At 46.5% G+C, this 16,855-nt stretch overlaps 1 protein-coding gene across 4 annotated transcripts in view; it reads left to right on the top strand.

Annotated features, from left to right (window-relative positions):
- gria3b (glutamate receptor, ionotropic, AMPA 3b) overlaps window positions 1–16,855 on the top strand; it is a 107,422-nt gene that overhangs the window by 62,085 nt on the left and 28,482 nt on the right. For all 4 annotated transcript variants that reach the window (XR_009931973.1, XM_062475734.1, XM_062475733.1 and 1 more), the window contains exons 5-9: window positions 9,714–9,767; window positions 10,394–10,555; window positions 11,739–11,906; window positions 12,329–12,433; window positions 14,865–14,972. Coding sequence is in view for 3 of the 4 variants with exons in the window: in XM_062475734.1 (XP_062331718.1) it covers window positions 9,714–9,767; window positions 10,394–10,555; window positions 11,739–11,906; window positions 12,329–12,433; window positions 14,865–14,972 (597 nt within the window). In the remaining variant the exon portion in view is untranslated. The remainder of the gene's footprint in view (window positions 1–9,713; window positions 9,768–10,393; window positions 10,556–11,738; window positions 11,907–12,328; window positions 12,434–14,864; window positions 14,973–16,855) is intronic.

The following is a 16,855-nucleotide window of genomic DNA, read 5'->3' as shown; positions in this document are numbered from 1 at the left end:
GCATTGAAGTCCCCCAGGAGGACGAGGGAATCTCCGGGAGGAGCGCTTTCCAGCACCCCTCCCAGAGACTCCAAAAAGGGTGGGTACTCTGCACTGCCATTTGGTGCATAAGCACAAACAACAGTGAGGACCCGTCCCCCCACCCGAAGACGGAGGGAGGCTACCCTCTCGTCCACCGGGGTGAACCCCAACGTACAGGCGCCGAACCGAGGGGAAACAAGTATTCCCACCCCAGCTCGACGCCTCTCACCGAGGGCAACTCCAGAGTGGAAGAGAGTCCAGCCCCTCTCAAGGAGACTGGTTCCGGAGCCGATGCTGTGCGTCGAGGCGAGGCCGACTATATCTAGCCGGAACTTCTCTACCTCGCGCACCAGCTCCGGCTCCTTTCCCGCCAGCGAGGTGACGTTCCACGTCCCTAGAGCTAGCTTCTGCAGCCGAGGATCGGACCGCCAAGGCCCCCGCCTTCGGCCGCCGCCCGTCTCGCACTGCACCCGACCCCCATGACCCCTCCTGCGGATGGTGAGCCCACTGGAAGGGGGTCCCACGTTGTCTCTTCGGGCTGTGCCCGACCGGGCCCCATGGGAAAAGGCCCGGCCACCAGGCACTCGCCATCGAGCCCCACCCCCGGGCCTGGCTCCAGGGGGGGGGCCCCGGTGACCCGCTTCCGGGCAGGGGCAACTGAGAACCATTGTTAGTTTTCTTCATGGTAGTTTTTGAGCCACGCTTTGTCTGATCCTTCGCCTGGAACCTGTTTGCCTTGGGTGACCCTACCAGGGGCATAAAGCCCCCGACAACATAGCTTCCAGGATCATTAGGACACGCAAACCCCTCCACCGCGGTAAGGTGGTGACTCAGGGAGGGGGTGTTTTTATTATAGCATAATTTGTCTTTGTCCTCTTAATCTTTTTCTTTTCAAATGTGTCACCCTGGGAAGAAGGCACAGGCCCTTGTCCTTAAGGGCACCACTGTGTAGACACACGCTCGCACACACGGGCATCCATGGATATACAGTATGCACACACACAAACACACACACACACACTCACGCATGCAATGACGTGCACACGCAAACAGAAAACTGATTTGTGAGCCAAATAGATACTATACCACAGCAGTAAAAAAAAAAAAGTTGTAAAAGTAGTAGCACAGCAACAATGCCTATTTTCAGCATAATGCTGACTGGACTGTGTCTCACACACACAGACACATACATGCTCACTGACACACACACACATACAAAAGTCTTGAATATGATGGCACTAACTGCCATTATGATTGATCGTCAGGGTGTGTCCATCAATATGCTGCAATGCAGACTAATGAAGGCTTTAGTGATCCTTACCTCCTGGAGGAGAAAATCATCCTCCCCCTGTCAGCCTGCCCAGCCTCACCTCTCTCTCACATCCAGCCTCACTTCTCTCCCTCACCATTCCTCCAGCCTCATTTCTCTGTCACCCTCCATTCAGTTTATAGAATTACAGAACCAATTGCTATAATTTCTTACAGAATACAATTCAACATAGTTGGTGTGCTTCTGTTAGTTTTTTATCCCCTTTCATGCCAGCACAGCAAATTTCTAAGAGTTCATGAACACTCCTGCTATTCAATGAACCCAATGAATTTTGCTATGAGTATGCTGCCACTTGGCAGACAGGCAGGCAGGCAGGCAGGCAGGCAGGCAGGCAGGCGAAACACAAACCTGATGTCCTCCCAGCTATACTTTCCCCCAGACATAGGAGTATAAACAATAAAAAACATTGTTTTTAAGACGGAAAGAAAAAGGATGAGGAGAAAGAGAAAAATGGGAGAAGACTCTGGGGATATTGTTTGAACAACACTGTGCTGCCTCTGGTGGCTGGGAGGGCGGCCATGTTGGAGAGGCTCCAAATATGTCTTTCGGATATCTCAGTTGAGGGTCCGCTACTCTTTCTTCACAAACGCCAGGCTGTCTGGGGGCTGTCTTCTATGGGTCCTGTCTGTGTCTAGGACCGAGCACTTCATGTATGTACTGTAAACCACACAGATGGGTGTGTTTTCATTGAGAAAGAGTGGGAGACAGGGAAAGAAAAATAAATACATAAGGGGAGGATAGAGAATGGATGTGAATGGAAGAGGTAAAAGCCTCTGGGAGAGACCAGGCAGGAGCGGAAGGAGAGAGCATTGCCTTTAAAGACCAAAGGATGTTTGTTTGTGCACCAAATCTTTGCTGAATGAGTGAAATACTTGCAGACCATCTCTGAATGTATGTATTCAATTTGATTCTGTCTCCTCTCTATGATAACTAAAACCCAACCTCGTTTACTTGAGTTTGTGGTACTGACTTACCCAACACTCTATTTAGCAAATCAAGTGTTGACAACCTTGATGCCATCTGCAAAAGTCCCTAAGAAGGTACTGTACAAGACAGGTCTGGCAAAACCCAACGAACACAGATTCTGATTGATGTTTTTTTGTTTAAAGACACCTGTACAACATTTGTCTCAACAAGTCTAAATTACCGTATACTCAGTTATAGAAAACCTTTATTTCCCAGTCAAAGATCTCAGATTACTCTGATCCTTTTAATAAAGCTGACTTCCAGTCTCTCTGATCTCCCTGTACAAAGATGTCGAGAAGGATAGAAAGAGAAGGATATCAGTGTTTCCCCATGTTTACAGCTTTGGGGGGGGGGGGATAAATAACATAAGGCCATTTAGTTTGTTTAATAAAAGAGCATGCTATAGACCTGTTTTATAGGAAAGGTAACCTTAAATGACTTCTTTTGGGATCGGGCGCTATATATTAAAAAAAAAACTAAAAAAACAAAAGGGGGGGCGGGGGGGGGGGCGTTGGGGGGGAGGGGGGGAGGGGCGCCCCCTTAATATAATGGTAGGGGAAACACTGGATATGGCAAAGGAGAAATAGAGAGGAGAAAGAAGAAGGAACTGTGAGGGTGAGCGGCCATCTTGACCAAACCACGTAGAGAAGAGAGAGAGAGCATGATTTAAAGACGGCTAAATGAGGATTAAGAAGATGGTACCTTTTATATCAACACTGGTACTTTGTCCTCTCTTTAAGTCAGATGATTGTCATTGAGAGAGAGATTAATATAGAAAGAGAAAGAGATAAAAAGAGAAAGAAGGGGCAAGTTCCAGTTATTTAAAGTGCAACTCTGAGGACAGGCTTGTGGCGTGCTCCCAAAGAACAGTTACTATCCGCGTGACAGAATTAAATAGGGCTTAAGGCTTTATCATTAAAGAGGAAGTCACCTATGCTCTTCCTGTACTTATGGAGGGGCTAAGAACAGCGATCTCACACTCTGTTATTAAGATACAGTCTATTGCATTGATTCTGCCATGCAGTACACTATTCCTCGCCTCCCCTGCTCTCTTCCCCCCTCTCCTCCACTCTTTCACTCCCCTCTCCTTGCCTCCTCCCATCCTCCTCTCCTCCATACCCTTCCATTCCTCCTCCCCTCTCATCTGCTCCACCATCTTCCCCCTTTTCCCCTCCCCTCCTTGAGAAGCAGCAGTTACATTTACATTTATGCATTTAGCAGACGCTTTTATCCAAAGCGACTTCCAAGAGAGAGCTTTACAAAAGAGTCACTGATCATAACAACGAGATAGCCCCAAACATTGCGAGCAGCCAAAACATGAAGCATACATTGTGGAAAACCAAATAAGTGCCAAAGGGAAGAACCATAAGAGCATGCAGTTAAACAAGTTACAATTGAACAACATGAAACTCCCCACAAGAGTGCAAGAGTGTACCTGTAGAAAAAACAATCAACAGTAAAATATTTCACAGCGAGTACAAGAATTTGAAACCGTTACAACTAACCAACAAGAGCAACAAGTCTCTCAATACGAGTCATTGTGATCCTGGAGGGAACATCAGGTCCAGCCAAGCATTCCTAAGTGCCGTTGTACTCCCGGAACAAGTGCGTCTTGAGCCTTTTCTTGACAGTTACATTGAATGTTTCTTTTTTGTCATCTTTTCTTGCAAGCCGTAGGTACGGTAGTCCCTCCATAATCGTTTCGAACCAATTTTCTGTATTTATACTGTATGAGTATCGAGAGCTGGCTTTCCTTCCCCCAGAGATATCCAGTGACAAACTGCTCCATACTTTACAGGGAGGACAGATATAATGGGTTGAATATGAGTTGGGTGTTTCGACAATGCTCCGTTTTTGGAAGAGAGCCACAACTTCTTCTTCTCTTATCCACGAGGGGATAAATCCAGCCTGTCAAGTAAGGAGGCTGAGAGAGGAGTCAGCGAAGGTAGAGGAGAGAGGGAGAGGGAAGAGGAGAGGTGTAAGGGGAGAGGGAAGAGGAGAGGTGTAAGGAGAGGAAAGAACTAGGGTAGAGGAGAGGTGTAAGGAGAGGAGATGAGAGGAGGAGAGAAGAGGAGAGGCCTAAGGAGAGGAATGAGGAGAAAAAGAGAGCAAGAGCATAGAGCGCGGGTAAGAGGGGTGGGAGGAGGGGAGAGGAGCAGGCAGAGAGCGTCGCTGTTGTCAGTTAATTAGTCAATTCCAGCAGGAATACTTAGATGGAGAGCCCTGGAGCAGAAACATGGACTGAAGCAGAGATGGAGATAGCTGGTCCCTATGTACCAGGCACACAGCTCTCTCTCAGCCTTCTGTCCCATCTCCTTCTGCAAAGGAATTTGGTGACGTCTTTCTGCATTGCTAAAAACTCGCTGCAAAGCCCAAAGCTTAATCAGCAAGTAACTAGTTGTTTTTCTAATTTCTCTGCATATCTTCTATGTAACATCAAACTGTATACTAGTCAAGCATGTATACCATTATTAACAAATAAGAGATCAAGACGTAAACTCTAAGGAACGTCATTTTCCATGATTTTCCCATTTGCCTCTGGGGTGGGGGGTGGGAGGTGGGGGGGTGGGGGGGGCTGCCTGCCTGCCTGCAGTGGAAAGGTCAGCTCTGGAGGGGAAATAGCCCAGCGCTTTTTGGACATTAGGAGAAAATGTGCCACTGTAGTTTTTACATGAGGGGCATGAAGCTTCCGTGAGCTGCCTGGTAGTCTAAAATAGGGTGAAGCCAAGGTCGAGGAGACTGTCTGTCCTCATCAGGGCTGAGACACTTCCCGGCCAGGAGAGCTCCTTTTCTTCAGGGGACAAAAGGGGGGTGACGTGGCAAGCTTCAGGATCAATGTGAACGCCAGGGTAATTGAAAATAAAAAGGAGGCAGATTACAGGGAAGGGCAGGTGTGTTTCCTACAATTTCCTTCCGTAAGTGGACGGTACGTTTGTTTGTGTGTGCACGTGCGTGTGGGTGCTTGTCTGTACGTATGTGTGGGTGCATGCGGGTGTGTGTGTTCTCCACAGAGGAGAAGCGGGCAAGTACTATGGGCAGATAAATAAATCCCAGGCACTCTGTGCATAAGAGTATAAAGTTAATACTTAATCATGTGGGACTCTGCTTTTGGTATAAATATCCTGTCTCCATTTCAGGGCAAAGCAGATTAGCCAGATCATATTAGCATTGTCAAGGGGCTGACGTAGGGCTGTGAACCTCTGCTCAGTCTCATTCAATGCTAAGCTTCATAACTCTCCTTATAACACACACACATACATGCACACAATGACTGACAGGGCAGAATTGAATAAAACCTCCAAACTCGTGTTGTACGATACAATACTTGTGTACAACTGGCGCAAAAATCAAGCCTGGGTCTCCCAAATAAATCACTTTCTAAAGCTGGTTGATTAAATGAAGAAGTGCTTGTTGTTGGCTTGAAATCAAGGCTCCATAATGGCCTCCATACCATCTATGCTACAAGATACCACAGAAATGAACTGACTATCTATCTTGTATGTGATACATTTTTCCTGTCTCTTACCACTGCCAGATAACAGTAACAGAAGTTCTCCAGCAACTGCTGATATGGCAGTAGGACTGCAGTCCCAGTAAGGGGCTTTGGAAGAGCAGCATTCCAGCTTCCTAGGAGCTCCAGCCAGGCTTGCTATGCCAGCAGGGTCTGTGTGTCTGTCCACGACAAGAGTTGTCCTAAGAGCCGTCTGCTCTGCCTAATTAACACCATAATGGGGAAATGTTGGTGTGTGTGTTTTGGCCTGGCCGTCAGAGCTGGGTGTTTTGGCCTCAGTTTTGGTGTGTTACTCTGTCATTAGGGCCCCGGGTTCCAAAGTTGCAGTTCCAGCCAGGGCTGTGGACTGTAGGGGGGTAGAGGACAGGTTGACTGGCTCTGTCCAGGCTTGCAGTTCCAGCCAGGGCTGTGGACTGTAGGGGGGTAGAGGACAGGTTGACTGGCTCTGTCCAGGCTTGGTTCAGGTGTTAGGATACCTGGGGCTGAAACAGAGGAGACCATCGGGTGGAGATGAGTGTGGGTTGAATGTGTGTGGTGTCCAACAGTGTGTGAAAGCTAATAGTCAAGGACTTTCTAATGGACAATGGGAGGTGATGGAGCTAGACCAGCATTTGTACCGTTTGTGTACCGTATTTTTCTGAAAATAAGCCGCATTTTCTATAAGCCGCACCCCACCAGAATGGGAGCTTTGTGTTTGTAAATCTGAGTATAAACCGCACTGGAATATATGCCGCACTTGATACGGGAACAATGATACCAAGCAATGCACGAGTATAGGCTATCTTACAGCATGCCGTTGTGTAACACACTTCGAAAACGAAATTAAGTGCGTAATGAATGTTTTCTATTGCCCGGGAATTAACTAATATTTACCTTTAGACACGTGAGTTCTAAATATTTCCGACGGTCCCCAAAGCGTAAGTTATTTTTACGAAACGATAGCTAGCTAGCTTTAATTAGCTTCCAGGCTAAGTTAGCTAGCATAATACTCGTAGCAATGCTACTACCATGCTAGTGTTACTTGTTAGCCTTCTCATTAGTACATTTTGAAGTCATACTAAAGCATTAGTGGCATAGTTTTTGTCCATCGGAAAATATTCAGTTGGATTGTTCGAAATCGCATATGCTACTCTACGCTGTGAGACCCGCATTCGAACGATGTGTGCGACGCTACGCCTTAACAGGTTAAATAGCATTCATGAAAAAAGCGTTTCTACTGTTGTTTTGTTATAAAAACGTGCTATAAGCCACATCGAAATATAAGCCGCACCACCAATAGAAACATTTAAAATCGTGGTATAAACCTCTAGCCTGGTCCTAACCAGACTCTCATACATTTCATTTGTACAGAGTCTGGGATCGCTCCATTGACAAGCGTTAACTTCCTTGAAGATGGGTACTCTGTTAAAGTTTAAAACTATTGGATCTGCCCAGAGCCACTCTGATCTGCCATAACCAATCGCTAGCGTTCGCCTTAGCCAACTCCTTCACCAGTACTGTAACGGAGCTAGCTGCTGTAGCTGGAAAATCTAACTTTTCCCGAACCCCGTGGGGAGGAGGGCCACAAAATCATGGGCACCAACAAACCTTAGCAAGGATTATTCTTGCTCTGGGTATTCGGCATCGTTGCCACAACGGACTGAATAGCTTGGCTCGCATTTTTCTCCGCCGCCATTAGCTACTGAACTACAACTCAAAATAGCGCACAACATCAACGTCATTGTTCTCAGCCACTCCCTCTGTTCGCTGATTGGACCTAAAAAAATGTTGTTTCCAAAAACTGACTAATACACCAAAATCCCAGACCTAGTACCGAAGCAAAATGAAAATTGAGCGGAAGTACGTAGAAGGGCAGAGCCAGGCTAATAAACCGTGGCTTTATTTCCGAAAAATACGGTAGTTCTGTTTTGAACATGATTGTCAAAACACTAAAACTAATGAGATGAATGTAATATAATAATGTATCTGATCTATTTTTCCGTGCTGGATACCATTACATAGATAGATCCAAGATATCCATAATATAAATACACCCCTCCATCCTCTCTCTCTCTCTCTCTCTCTCTCCCCCTCTCTGTCTCTCTCTCTCACTCACAGTAATCCTCCCTCTGTCTTTCTCTGTCTGTGTCTCTCTTCTCTATCCAGTATTTCTTGTCCAGACATGCTGTAGAACTACAGGCTTGGGGTAGTAAGAGTAGTACTGTGGGTGGATGGTGTTGAGTTCTTTGGTGGATAGAGATATGTTGAGGTCTGTGTCTCAGATTAGGTCAGGCTGACTCTCTCACTCTTCTGTCTATCCATGTTGGGATTGTGGACAGTAGATCGCATGCCTTCTGACACAGCTGTGAGTTGATAACCATGACGTTGCGGAGGCCATCTGAGAGCAGCTCAATAGGTTCTGAGGGGCTGGACATGTCGCCTCGATTCGCCCTGTACTGTGTCCTTCTGAGCAGCTTGACAACTCTCCCTCCTTCCTTCACCTCAACACAGAGGCGAGGAATGGCTCCATTAGATGAATGTGAGTGCAGCGTGTCATAATCATGAAGGAGGAGGGGGGTGATGGAGCTGACTGTGTGAGGAGGGAACAGTGTGAGACAGGAGAAGGGGAGGAGACGGATGACCAGATCCCTCTTGTTGTGTCTCATGCAGAGCTTATGTCCTGGCACGTCCATCTCCAGTGAGCTGGTGATGATTGGAAGCATTTTCCTTCACATAATTACCGGAAAAAGATTGCTTACTGCGCGATGAACATCAAAAACTTCAAACCAGTAAATGGTTGAAAGAAGATGAGAGAAAGTTCTCTCCAGTATTCCGAAATGTACAGCAGCTGCTACGTGGACTGTCAGCTACGTTACTGGGCCAGTGGCCAGAAGCACTGTCAGCCATGCTGTTTGTTGACATGGACCTGGACTGTCATGTTTGCAGTACACAGATGAAAGCTGAGACATGTTTGTCAATCTCATCATGGCAACTGCCCAAATCTGGCAACCTCGGGGAGAGCAGAGTGCTAGTAAATAACCGACCTGAGAGCATAAAACAGGCCTGGGTCTGTAACAGGAAATAAAACTCAGCAGAAATAGGAAACACTGGTCGTGGGACCAGCTACAGCTTGTCTGACACATAGATTTACACAGTATGATTTATGAAGACTCTCATGTTAGAATCCTCTGATGGACTGTAATGTAAACAAAGCAAAAGAGAGAGGTAGAAGAGAATGGTAAAGGAGAGGAAGAGATGGATGGAATTTTGAAGAGGAAAAGTAGTACAGTAGAAGAAGAGATTAAAAGCACAGCATATGGTTGCTGAAAAGAGTGATGGAGTGATTCTGAAAACTGCCTGCTATTTCAAGCCAGTGTGTGGGTTGGAACCTGCTGTTAAGATTGGAAGGTGTGAGTTTATTTGAAAGAAATTCAGCGACACATCTACTGTACTGTACTATGGCCTTTGAATCATTCTTTCCGTTTTACCAAAAATAATTTTTTATTTCTCATTTAGCAAGGACACAAAAACACTATATTCTAATAGACTTCAAAGCTCTGCTTAAAATATTTTTGATAAGTGTGAACTTCTCTCTCATTATCTTATTCTCTTTCATTAATGTCTCTAAGTTTTCTTCCCTTATATTGTTATACCAGTGACTCACTTTGTTCGAATTGAATAAACCCATGCAATTTACTTATTAATATTTCTAACCACTGCTAACAACCTCTCTGGAAACCCTTGCCACTCTCACTAGAACCCCTTGCTAACCATTGCACACCCCTGTGCTAATTGCTAATGGTTAGCTCTTGGGAGATTTAGGCAGAATTGATGCCTAAGCCTATGATCTGGGGTTCTGGCCCTCATCTCCCGGCTGGCTGACCATATTGATCGTCTCCCCCACAGGTGGTGACCCTGGGGAAGAATGCCCGTGGATACCATTATGTTCTGGCTAACCTGGTGAGTAAAGATCGTCTAGGGGAGGATGGGTGGAGGGAGGGAGGGGGAGACAGAGGGGAAGACAACAGACGACGGGGGAATCAAACCTGAATCTGCGCCACCAGGAGGGTATGGAGTCAAGGCTGGGAAATGTGTGCTCTGAACATGAGGGTGTGTGAACGTGTTTAAATACTCCACAGGGATTGGAGGGGTACTGTGGTACAGTCTTTTGAGTCTGTTGAGCGAATAGACATCTCCCTATCAGACCTTACATCACATTCATTCTCGGCAGAGAATAGATGCTTTTTGGACTTTAATACTTTTGCAGATGTGCTGGCCTTGGCAAGCATAATGTGTGGGTGGGTGTGTACATGAGAGAGAAAGGGGTTGAGGGAGAGAGAGAGGATGAGGGAGAACAAACCTTATAATATATTCCTACATCATGAATAGAAGCTCGGTTTGGTAGAAACATAGGATCAAAGCACAGATAGATCTGTCCAGCTGCATAAAGACATTACATTGTTTTTATTTATCTGGAAAGGACAACCTATTCAAGCACAAGCGTAAACAAACAAGAAAGAACTTCACCTCAGATTTGAACATTTGCTAACATTGTCTGTAATTGCCCTAACCCTATCTCATCCCAGGGATTCTCCAACGTGAGCCTGGACAAAGTGTTCATGGGCGGAGCCAACATCTCCGGGTTCCAGATTATCAACCCTGAGAACCCGGTGGTCCAGCAGTTCATGCAGCGCTGGGAGCGTCTGGACGAGAGGGAGTTCCCAGAGGCCAGGAACACCCCGCTGAAGGTACAGAGAGAGAGAGACAGGAATACACCTTTACAGAAAAGGTACAGGGAGAGAGACAGGAACACACCTTTGGTTGAGAGAGAGTGACAGGAACACACCTTTGAAGAGAGAGAGACAGAACACCTTTGACGGGAGAGAGAGAGAGACACAAATACACTTTTGAAGGTATAACGAGAGAGACAGGAACATACCTATTGCAAGAAGAAGAGAGAGAGAGAGAGAGAGAGAGAGAGAGAGAGAGAGAGAGAGAGAGAGAGAGAGAGAGAGAGAGAGAGAGAGAGAGAGAGAGAGAGGGAGAGAGGGAGAGAGAGAGATAGAGGGAAAGAGAGAGCTGGGGGTTTGTAAAAGAGAGAGAGATTGATTTGTGTGTGTGTATGTATGTATGAGAGAGAGAGAGAGAGAGAGAGAGAGAGAGAGAGAGAGAGAGAGAGAGAGAGAGAGAGAGAGAGAGAGAGAAAGAAAAAAAAAAGAAGAGAGATGACGTGAAATCGGGGTTTGTAAAAGAGAGAACAGATTGGATGGGCAGCAGAGCGAGAGGGAGGGACAGAGAGAAGAGACGGGCAAGGAAACACACCTCATCTTTTTCCTTTGAAGATTGTATCCATTCATCTCCTTTTCTCCCCCTTCCCTCAGTTGAACTCCCTTAATTATTCCTCGCCCCCACGCCACCCTCCCTTCCTCCTTACGATCAATATATTGACAGTTAGTCCAAGGCAAGGTTATGTTGTAGCCTTAATTTACATCTAATTAAACAATGATCAAGAATGAGATGGATGTGTAATGGCAGGTAATTAGATGTAGTCACGGTGTGCTGGTTAACGAATACCCTGTCCTTCCCTCAATGGCATGGTCAAGGTAAGATGGAGAGACGGGGAAAAGTGCAAGAAATACGTCGTGTATTGATGTTCTCTCTCTCTCTTACTTTCTTTCTTTCACACACACACACTCTCTGTCCGATGTGTTCAGTATTAGTTCAGACCTGCATATCTTGATTAAACTAATTTTTGGCAATGCTATTTCTTTGAGTCAAAGGTAGTCTTTGACTGACATATACTGAGTACAATGTAATAGAATGTTCCAGAAAAGACTCACTCTCTTCTCTCTCTTTCTTTCTCTGTCTCTCATTCTCTCTCTCCCCCTCTCTACCCCTCTCTTTCTCTTCCTCTCTCCCTGTCATCTACAGTACACGTCGGCCTTGAGCCATGATGCCATCTTGGTCATAGCGGAGGCGTTCAGGTATTTGCGGCGGCAGCGCGTGGATGTGTCGCGGCGTGGCAGTGCAGGGGACTGCCTGGCCAACCCTGCTGTGCCCTGGAGCCAGGGGATCGACATTGAGAGGGCTCTCAAGATGGTGAGGGTCTGAGAAAGGGTGGAAGAGAGGAAAGATAGAGGAAGAGGTTGGGGCGGCAGGATATCCATCTCCTGTTCACACTTTGTCTATCTTGTACTCTGTCTCTCCCTCTCTGTCTCTTTCTCTCTCTTTAGTCCAGATTCCCCTCATTACCATAAACCCATATCTCTCTTTGTGAAGCGTATCCGAACAATCACTTGATTCCCTCACTCTCCTGCCTACAGCAATCGTATGGATTAGGGTGATGCGATTGTACTTGAGTGCACTTGATTTGTTTGACCAACTCTTGGGTGTACGTTTTATTTCACTGACTGCAAATGAAACCAATGGATCAGTCAGTTATGTGAGATCTGACAGTCTGAGCGAAAAAAACATTTGAAATACTGTTTAACCCATGTGTGCTGGCCTCTCTCCCTCTGCAGGTCACAGTCCAGGGCATGACAGGGAACATACAGTTTGACAACTATGGACGCAGGTCCAACTACACCATCGATGTGTACGAGATGAAAGCAGGTGGGCCCAGGAAGGTAAGCGGCGTCCGGCGAGCTACAAACGACCGTCATCCATCCACTTACAGATGGAGCCGTGCTGATTGTGGTGGTAGGTCAGGGCATTACTCCCACTTACTCAAGGCTCTGAGCCTTTAGTCATCCGGAATGTTCCGGTCGTCAACATAACCGGGCTAGCTAGCAGCTGTCAGGTATGGGGCCTCCACTCGTTATGTTCTCCTGTCAGTGAGTTGAGATACTGAAAACTAGCTCCCTTATATCAGACTGCTGTATTTGATGAGACATGTCAAGCTGTCACTTGGAAGGTGTTCAGATCATCTGGAAAATCTAGAGAACAGATCTGGCGATGCAAGCTGACGAGACTCCTTTTCCCTCTCCTAGGAAGATATATAGGGCTTGGAAGGATATATCGGTCTCTGTGTGTGTGTGAAAGAGAGAGAGACAGGGAGAGAGAGAGAGAAAGAGAGAGAGACACAGTCAGAAAGAGATAAAGAAACACAGTGAGAGAGACAGAGTGAAAGAGAGAAAGAGAGACATATCAGAAAAGAGAAACAGGATATATGTTTTGAGTCTGTAGACTAGCGGATGAAGCCTTCCTCACTAGGTAGGCATGCTGACGTATAACTGGGGGGGGGGGGGGGGGGGGGCGCAGGGAGGTGGAGAGAGAAACTGAAAGGGACAGAGATGGGGAATGAGAGCAGCAAAGAGAGGGACAGAACAAGTGAGAATGAAAGATTCGGAGAGAAGAGAGAGAAAAGAGGGAGAGAGAGCGAGATGAGAGCATATAGCCTGCGCTCCAGGTGTATGTAGCACCATCCAGAGTGATGAGCTACCGATACAACTCCACCGCCACTAACTGCACTCATGCAGATAGCTCATGAAATGAAATGAAGTTCCCTGTGTTTAAAGGATAGCATCAAGAACACTTAGAGAGGCTATGGGTTTTGGAGAAAGAGGATTATTTCAGTTCCTGAGATTAAGCACAACTAATGCATAACCGCTGAACTTTTATTCAAGACCCTACCGCAACCCAAAGATCTGGGTTAGGAAACTGGAGAGACTGGAGGAGGCTGGAGAAGATTAGCAGAGACTGGGAGAGTCTGGTGCCCTGTTACCCTACACAACCCATGCCCTCACTCTCTGTCCTACCCAACACTCCCACCTCTTACAATCCCATCAGTCAGCCCCTATCCTAACCTTCACACACTAGTACATCGTTTTCCCGCCCAACTATTTATCTTCAAAGACCACCACCATCTAGAGCAGGGCTAATGGTTTACCTAAGTTCAATGTGGACCGCTAAACACTTCAGAGCAGCAGGTAGTTATTGTGCAGCAAACCAGTCTTTATTTCAGATAAGCAAACAAACTCTTGGGCGTGGCTGGTCTTACTTTTGAAGCTGAGGACAATGCCAGACAGTAGCTGGGGAGAGCAGGTGGGAGTGTGCAGAAAGGGAAACCAAAGAGATACAGGCTGATGATGATGAATTATGGAGTATGTATGCAGTTCACAGGCCCCGGTATCAATTATTTAATGTAAAACCTGGGAAGTTATATGTGGAGGACAGTTTGATGTAGTCCTCTGTGTGGCACCGCACACTAGCAGGAGGAGCTGAGCATACAAACACACCCTCACACACAGTCCACACACAGACAAGCATCTGCACAAAGACACTGCATACATTCATGTGAAGACAACACGTCGTCGCTAATAGGCTACGTGTTTCCACTGTGATTACAGCAGCACTATAAACACAGCTTCACACTGCTCTCACATGATATCACACCAGAGATGTCCAGCAGCAGTAGAAACTGTGCAGCTGTTCCAGTGTTCTGTTTGTCCACCACCATTCTGACGGGGTGAGAGAGAGCCAGAAGATCTGTTGCTGTTTTAATGAGCTCGCCAAAGCCACTGCTTCCATGTTACAAGCCAGGATGACACAAAGCCAGCACTATCTATCTGCTCTGTACAGCTCATCTTAACAACCCTGTCACAGCAAACAAGCGCTTCTCATTCTACTGCAGCTCGACTAGCCGTGCTTGGCTCTCGTTGATACAGCCTCGATGCAGCCCCTGCAGCTAGCTATCGCTATTGCTACAGCTAATGTTTAGAGACAGCCCTGTCATAGTCTGTGACCAACTACCTAGCCATTTGTGCTATCAAGGGAATACGTAAAGAGGAGGAGGAAGAAGAGGCGGTGGAGGTGGTGGAGGAGGAGGCTGAGATGCAGACCAGACTTAAATACAGTTTTGCAAATACTTGGTGTGCAGTTGGTTTAGTGTACTCGGCACACAAAACAAAAACAGAAATAAAACCAATTTAACAGTTCATGCACTGAGATCAAATTATACACTCCCAAATGTGTTGATGAATGATGCTAGGTATTTTACATAGGTCTCAGGGGGGAAAGCAGAGGGATGGTTGATAATGGTGTGCTTTCTCTTTGCAGATTGGCTACTGGAACGAGTTCACCAGATTTGTTAATATCATGGATCAGGTGGTCACCAACGAGTCGTCCTCTGTGGAAAACCGAACGATTGTGGTCACTACTATTATGGTACACTTTCAATGCCGTTTTAAGTGTGTCACGTATTCTGCCACTCAAGGTCATGGTGTTGATTCTTATGATTGATACATTCTGTCCTGGGTGGGTAGAAGCATCTGTTTTCTGTTGCTTTCCATCCACTCACTACATGCTGGAACAGTCCACCCTCCCTGGGGGGAGTGTTCCAACTGTACCCGTGTGGGTGTCAAAGCAGTTTGATTTTCCATACTTCAGTGGCCTGTCGTAGCAGTGACATCACAATATTGGTATACATATGGTAACCGGTTGACTCCATCAAATACAAAACCCCCAAAAAAACATTCAAACGCATACGTAAGTAGACCTGTCTGTATGTCTTGTCCGTCTGTCCTCATCAAGTAAATAGTCAATGACGTCCTGGGATGGATAAACTAAGCTGAGAATGACCAGGCGAGGATGATGCTGATGAGGATGCTGCTGATGAGGATGATGAGGATGAAGATGCAATGGCTTCTCAAGGGGCAAAACAAAATATACAACATTGAAAGAGGCACAAAATGATGTGGCTTTGGACATCCCCATCAATCTATTTTGTATTGCTTCTCAGAGTGTTCTGTGTTGAACTTTAGCCTCCAGTCTATGGGTTAAGCACTCACATTTAGTTTAGTCCTCTGGTTGAAAGAATCCGAAAGCATGATAAGCTTCAATTGGCAATACTGTGGCCTAAAATACACACTCGATAGCAAATACAACAATATAAACCCTAATGAGTCAGTGGGGTCTTGGACGCGTAGAAAATGGGCATTCCTCCACAATTTGAGTCAATCAGCATTCCATAAAGGAGACTTTCTTCATGCCTCTTTCCTACTGGAAGAGGAGAGGGGGGAGGAGGTGGAGGAAGGGTTTAACAGTTTTCTAAATGAGTACTAGCATCAGTAGATAAACATGTATTAACTCAGGGGGAAACAACTTCAATTGCACCAAGAAGGGGGAGGTTGGTGGTGTGTATTTATGTGTGTTTGGGGTGTGGTGGGTAAGTTCAACACTGAACAAACAAGGCATTGCTCTCCGTCATGCACCCCTGGCTGTGTGTGGCTGTCATGGCTTCTGTTGCTCTCTGGGAAAGCTCCTTTGTCTGGTAATGATGAGGCTTAGAGAGGAGGAGAGAGTGAAACAGACAAGAAACAGACGAGCAACACCGCTGTTTTTTGAAAACGAACGAGAGAAATGGCACGCCCACACTCCCTGTTTAGTTTTTTTTGTATTGAAGAATAGCTTTTTTATTTCCTTCTTTGTTTACTTTTGACCTTTCATGTTGTCATTTTCTGTTCGTTTTGTAGGGTTAGTTTCACTCTTTGAAATAAGCTTTGATCAGCTATTTTTTGTTTGTTTGGTTGTTTTTGGAATGACATAGTCCTGCTGCTACATTGGTGCAATGTGCTTGATTTTGATGATGATAATGACAATGATGTTGAGAATCTCCGGGCACTCTCTGATCCCTCCCGTCACTGGCGTTTACTTCATGAACCCTCGACCCCACCCACATGCCCACCCCCATACCCACCCCACTCTGTGCCACACCATGCCTGCTAAAGACACCCGGCTCCAAATGATCCTCCCTCTGCACCCCTTCTCCTTTGTGATTGCCTCCCCTGAATAGCTCAGCATGCTTTTCCTAAATAGTACGCCCCCCCCCCCTCTCCTCCGTGTAAGGGGCCCAGGGCAGGCCCCTGTGAGGGAGCTGGGAGTCTGAGGCCTGTTGTCTGCTCGCAGACACAGCTGGGTAGAAGCAGCACCCCTGGACCATGGGTCTGGTACTGCTGCTTTAACCCATGTATGTTCCCATGCATCTATGATGTGCCACACATTCATGCATGCCGGCATGTGCAGCTGACTTTTCTGAACTGTATGTGTAT

Source organism: Osmerus eperlanus, chromosome 13, assembly GCF_963692335.1.
Source record: "Osmerus eperlanus chromosome 13, fOsmEpe2.1, whole genome shotgun sequence".
Lineage (NCBI taxonomy): Eukaryota > Metazoa > Chordata > Actinopteri > Osmeriformes > Osmeridae > Osmerus > Osmerus eperlanus.
The sequence above is the reverse complement of the archived record's forward strand: the minus strand, read 5'-3'. Positions and strand labels throughout refer to the sequence as shown.